Source organism: Polypterus senegalus, chromosome 17 (genome assembly GCF_016835505.1).
Source record: "Polypterus senegalus isolate Bchr_013 chromosome 17, ASM1683550v1, whole genome shotgun sequence".
In the NCBI taxonomy this organism is placed as follows: domain Eukaryota; kingdom Metazoa; phylum Chordata; class Cladistia; order Polypteriformes; family Polypteridae; genus Polypterus; species Polypterus senegalus.
This window is the reverse complement of record NC_053170.1, coordinates 92344005-92350004: the sequence shown is the minus strand read 5'-3', so window position 1 is coordinate 92350004 and position 6000 is coordinate 92344005. Positions and strand designations below refer to the sequence as shown.

General features: G+C 45.5%; 1 protein-coding gene across 5 annotated transcripts in view; it reads right to left on the bottom strand.

The window, feature by feature from the left end:
• Positions 1-989: 989 nt before the first annotated feature.
• The window catches only part of pkd1b (polycystic kidney disease 1b), a 126218-nt gene continuing 121207 nt past the window's right edge, over positions 990-6000 (bottom strand). For all 5 annotated transcript variants that reach the window (XM_039739716.1, XM_039739717.1, XM_039739718.1 and 2 more), the window contains one exon: positions 990-2320. In XM_039739716.1, the coding sequence (XP_039595650.1) occupies positions 1556-2320 (765 nt within the window). In that variant the 3' untranslated portion in view covers positions 990-1555. The remainder of the gene's footprint in view (positions 2321-6000) is intronic.

The following is a 6000-nucleotide window of genomic DNA, read 5'->3' as shown; positions in this document are numbered from 1 at the left end:
CTCTCTCTCTCTCTCTCGCTCTCTCTCTCTCTCTCTCGCTCTCTCTCTCACTCTCTCTCTCTCTCTCTCACTCGCTCTCTCTCTCGCTTGCTCTCTCTCTTGCGCTCTCTCTCTCTCTCTCTTGCTCGCTCGCTTGCTGCACAGGCAGAGACTGAACATGTGCAGAAATCATCGGTGCATACGAACTGGATGGGAAACTGGCTTGTTCGTCACCTGAGTGTATGGTCGTGAACAGATGCAAAAGTTTGGCAAACTTTTTGGTCTTAACCCGATTTGAATGTGGTCCGAGACATTCGTGATCCGTATCCATTTTTTTATGACACCCACTGCATGCCCAGCCTACCTGGAATGTGTTCTCTCTTTGAACTGCCTTTCCCAAGGCAGAATAGAAAAGGAGTTAATTAGCAACAAAAACTGGGCGCCTATTAAGAAAAGGGTTAGAACGAAAACCTGCAGCCACTGCGGCCCTCCAGGACCGGAGTTGGAGACCACTGGTCTAACTTTAGGAGCTGTTTGGTGTTGCAAGTCTATTCTGTTTTGTTTTGAGACCTTTAATTTTGTCACCTTGCCCCCCAGGCTGATGTTTGCTTGATTACGTTGACCTCTTTTGTTGCACTTCATGGTTTTGTATCATAAGTAGGATGGACTGGGCGATTCCTGGCCCGGATGGGAGGCCAGTGGGGAGACAACCTGGCCGGACCACGTGCTCCTCCAACCTGCTAGGTGGCAGCCTCCTTGAGCGATGTTACCCGTGTGTCGTAGTCCCTTAGGACAGCCTTGTTGGGTTCCGTTGGTGCCACCAGGAGGGTACTGCAGGGATCCATCATCCCTGCTTTGTTGGACATCTGTTTGACCCAGAAGTGCATCCATCAGGTCAAATCCCAGCACTGGAAATACCCCCAGGTCCAACATACAAGAAGCGAGTTGGAATTGGGTGGACGAAGGACAAAGTTCACCTGGGAGGAGAGAGGAGAAGAGACGAGAAGGAGAAGAATTGCAAGGTGTTTATTAAAGAAGCCTTTTCTGCAAGGGATTTGTAACAATAAACCTTTGATTGTACCAGGATTTGTGTGGTGGTGGTTGTGTCTGAGGCTTATCGGGGTGCTGCAATGCCCCCTACTGGTCACCGTATGCTTGACGCATGTCAGATGTACTTCAGTTTGACATTCCACTTCCTCCATCATCACTAGCAGACCTTCGAAACGCCGGTCATGAGTGACGGGTCTGATTTGTGGACCAAAAACGATGCCTTGACGTCAGTTGTCAGCCACAGATTCCTAAATCGTTCAGCTTCCATATTAATCGCTATCAGGAACATTTGTTTACATCCATGCAAGTTTAACACAAAGAGGAGACAAAAAAAAAATCAAATTCCGACAAGTGGTTTACAGTAGGTGCCGCACTTTTCAGTTCTGTTTACTCCTATGAATCGGCTACAGTTGGCCATAATCGAAACTCTGCGCTTTGGCCTCTGTCATAGGTTGATGGACTTCATTTTGCTTTTGGTAGGCCGACGGATCTCCGCGTGCAAAGATTAAAGCTCTTTTAAGAGCTTTTAAGAGCCTTCGTTATGCCAGGCTCTCCGCTTCACTGGTGCGCAGTCCACGTTGCGTCTCCCCTTGCCTTCTTCACTCTTTGGCCGGTCCCCATCCTTGTTCACGACAGTCGGAAGAGTCCTCTGGCTAAAATCCGCTGAGAGTGGAGGTCCAGAATACCAGGCTCTTCTGCGTGGAGCTCGGCCTAGTCTGCTCTCTGCTGCTGCCGACGACGGTGACGGTGGCACGAGAGCATCCCTGCAGTTCTCGATTCCCGAAGAGCTACCCGTTTGCTGTTGAAGAGGGAGAGGACGGAGAAGAGGGGACTCGGGAAATGTGGTATGGCTACGGGGAAACTGAAAGGGAGCTCTGCTTGAAAATGTTGCCGGGGAAGGTGATGGTGAGGGAATGGAGACGGAAGGTGGCCTTTCCTCATTCCTCGTCCGTTGCCGGCCCCGTCTCTTCCTTCTTTTTTCTGTGGCCATACGCTGAACCCTCTGCAGATCGCTCTCGATCTCTAGGAGGTCGTCGGTAACCTTATTGACACGGTCAAACTGCGTCAGCAGGCTGTTGACGGTAGGGAGGAGACGCTCCAGGTAGACCTGCACATCATACGCCGCTGACTGGCTGCTCTCCAGGAGGATTGAATCCTCTGAACCCGAAGAAATGGCTGAACCTGTGCGGGGCTCCTCTGAGGTGTCGGTCAGAGTTGGAGATGTTTTGGAAGTCTGGGATGACCTTGATGGGAGAGACTCGATTCCTTCAAACTTCACTTTGTGGCGAAACTGAAAAGACACGAAAGACGGACACATTAGAGTCAGCAGAGCGAACATGGTAGACTCAGAACGGATTGAGACCCCTTCACTTTACTTTACGCACTCTTTATTGTAAATGAATACATTTTGCCATTTGTGCCCATCAGTGACCCATAAATGGACAACGTGTTTTCAGAGAGGTTTGCAAACTGATTAAAAAATCAAAAAACTGAAACCTCTCATTCCTGTAAGTATTCAGACCCTTAAGTCAGGGGGGCATGGTTGGTGATTGAGGGATGAGAGGGGGCAATGGCCCCGGGCATCCATATCTGGGGGGGCCCCCAATCCAAAGAGTGTTGCTCTCTAAGAGAGCCCTGTTTCGAAAATAATTTTAATATGAACACATATACATTATTATAGCTCATTCTCAGTAAAGCAATAGGACTGACCAGGCTCTGGGTGTGAAAAGAGGCCTTCACCTCGAAAACATTATGAAACTGAACCCCTGGGTCAAAGGACCTTGAAAAGGGCTCCAGAACGCGAGAGATGCTCCGCCCCCTCTCCGTCTCCCTCCTTCAATCCCGTACTCAGTTCACCTCACTTATTTTATATCTTGTGTTCTTTTCCTAGCTAGTCCAGTAAGGTAAGTTGGAGACATATGGAGTCTGCGTTTGACTTCAAGACCTTTCATTTTTCTTGGATTTGCATTTGGTCACAATTGAAGGCAAACAAGAAGGAGCGAGAGAGATTAAAAAAAAGGAATGTTCAGCCTTTGCCGATTACTATAATAATGATGTGATGGCAATTCTATTATATGATGAGAGTACAGCTCAAATTTGTTACAGCGAAGTGCCAGGCACCTAAAAAAATATTTTGTTGTAATGAAAATTTCATAGTAATGAGATTCTGTATTTGTCGCTATCGTGTTTTCTTTAACTTGCGTTCCAGGCGTTTGTAATCATTTCACGTTCATTTTCGTCTCCTGCTGTCTATAGGTTATGCTGATGAGAATTTTTCTCAGCATTTCCTTTTTCGACAATACACTTTCAGGGTGCGAATGATGCCCAAATCCAATGGCTGAAGCACGGCTGTGTAATTGGGTGGATGGAACTCAACCCGAACGTTATCTGCGGTGGTGTGCTGGGGAGGCAGCATAAAGAAGAGGGACGCCTCACGCCTGGACAAACTGGTGAGGAAGGCAGGCTCTATTGTAGGAGTAAAGCTGGACAGTTTGACATCCGTGGCAGAGCGACGGAAGCTGAGCAGACTCCTGTCAATCATGGAGAATCGACTGCATCCACTGAACAGAATCATCTCCAGACAGAGGAGCAGCTTCAGCGACAGACTGCTGTCACCATCCTGCTCCACTGACAGACTGAGGAGACCCCACACTATGAGACTCTTCAATTCCACCCAGGGGGGTAAACGTTAACATTATACAAAGTTATTGTCTGTTTTACCTGCATTGTTATCACTCTTTAATTTAGTATTGTTTTTTATCAGTATGCTGCTGCTGGAGTATGGGAATTTCCCATTGGGATTAATAAAGTATCTATCTATCTATCTATCTATCTATCTATCTATCTATCTATCTATCTATCTATCTATCTATCTATCTATCTATCTATCTATCTATCTATCTATCTATCCTATAGTGCCTTTTATCTATCTATCTATCTATCTGTCTGGCCACCTCAGGCTTCTATTTATAACGGGGACGTGGCAGCTGTGGAAATCAGCTGTTCCCGGGAACAATTATGGTTATGGACGACTCCTCACCTTTGCACTTAAGTGAGATTCGCCCACATCATGAATTCCCCCGGGACCCACTTCCGCCACACTAACACGTGCCCTCGCTAAGCTGCGAGTGCGGCGATTATTTATTTTTCAAAAAATGGCCTTTGACATGAGCTGTGGACCCACTATACCACAACATCGTCAAATGCAGCAGTTCGCACAAGTCTCCGTCGATGCCCAGGGTTTGCGACCCGAATATTTTTCTGCTGTTTTTACTTGAACTTTCAAGAAAGTGGACAACATCGATGACGAAATTCTGAATTTTCCGGCAGCGTTTTTTTTTCTTTTTGCTGGAACCGAGAGCCGCAATAATGTCAAAATTGTTTCTTTCTCTAATCTGAACTGTTGTCGTTTTTTCATGTCTGCCATTTCTATAGGAGGGAGACCATAAGTTAAATTCCAAGGGATGTTTTCCAAATGTTGATGAGAAATAAGTGAAAAGGTATCACAGAAAACAAACACAGTAAACAACAGTACGAGGAAAAATTGACAGTGTTTTGTGTTCGGGCATCGTTGTGCACAACTGAGCTGCGACCACAGAACTAACTGCTCGGTGGATGATTCATTCGGGCATTCCAAGGGCACTTTGTTGTAATGAAAGTATCTTCTGAATGTACTTCATAGTAACGAGAATTTTTATAGACTCGTGTCATATGGGGAAACTGTCAAGACCGTAAAAGACTTCGTTGTAATGAAAATTTTGTTGTAAAGATATTTGTTGTAATGGAATTTCACCTTTATTGACTTGGTGATGCTCCTTCGAACTGGGGCCGGGGATGGGGGGGTGGTACAGTACCCCCTGATCCTAAGGATGTAGAAGGAGATTTTATTTTTTCTCCAGCCGTCTGGAGTTTTTATGTTTTTTCTGTCCCCCCTGGCCATTGAATCTTACTCTTATTCGATGTTAATTAATGTTGATTTATTTTGTCTTATAATTATGTCTTTCATTTTTCTATTCTTTAATATGTAAAGCACTTTGAGCTACTGTTTGTATGAAAATGTGCTATAGAAATAAATGTTGTTGTTGTTGTTGTAAGGATGCTCTCCAGCAGTTAGCACAGTTCGGAAGGGATGTCTTTCCCACAGTTGGCTCTGCATACAGATTACTGCTTACCATTGCATTTTCAATCGCAGGTTGTGAAAGATCATTTTCAAAATTGAAATGAATAAAAACTCATCTGAGATCTTTCACGTCACAAGAGCGTCTGACTCACCTGGCATTGAAAAAAAGAATTCCTCACAGATGATGTAAAAAATTAAGCAGTACAATTGTTTTCGGAGAGAAGACCTCATTTGGGGAAGCCAACTTAAATGAATATTTAATTTGAATAAAGTGTTTATTTCTTATTTAATATGCCTTCTTTACCATTCACTTTGACAGCACCTCACCTTAGGGGGGACACAATCAAGGAGTTTGGCCCGGGCATCTTCTAGCCTCTGCACGCCACTGTCTGTAAGTCTCTACAGGCTTTGCATTGAGTTCCTGATCACCTCCCTGACCAAGGCCCTTCGCACCCAGTTACTTAATTTGGCTGGATAGCCAACTCTACAAATTCTGCACTTTGTAGAAGATAGCCATTACAGCTTTGAGTCTTCTTGGTGAGTCTCTTCAAACTTTGAAACCCCTGGATATGGGCAGTTTATCCCATTCTTCCTGACAGGTCCTCTCAAGCTCCATTAGATTGGATGGGAAGTGTCAAGTGCCGCCTTCAGGTCTCCCTAGCACCGTGCTTCAGAGATGGTACTAGGCAGGTGATGAGCAGTGCCCGGTCTACACCAGACATGGTGCTTGGAGTTCTACCCAGAGACTTTGATTTTCTCTCATTAGACCAGAAAGTCTGTCTCCTTATTCCCTCAGAGTCCTTTCAATGCCAGCTTTAGAACTCCAAGGAGCCTGTCATATGCCTTTTACT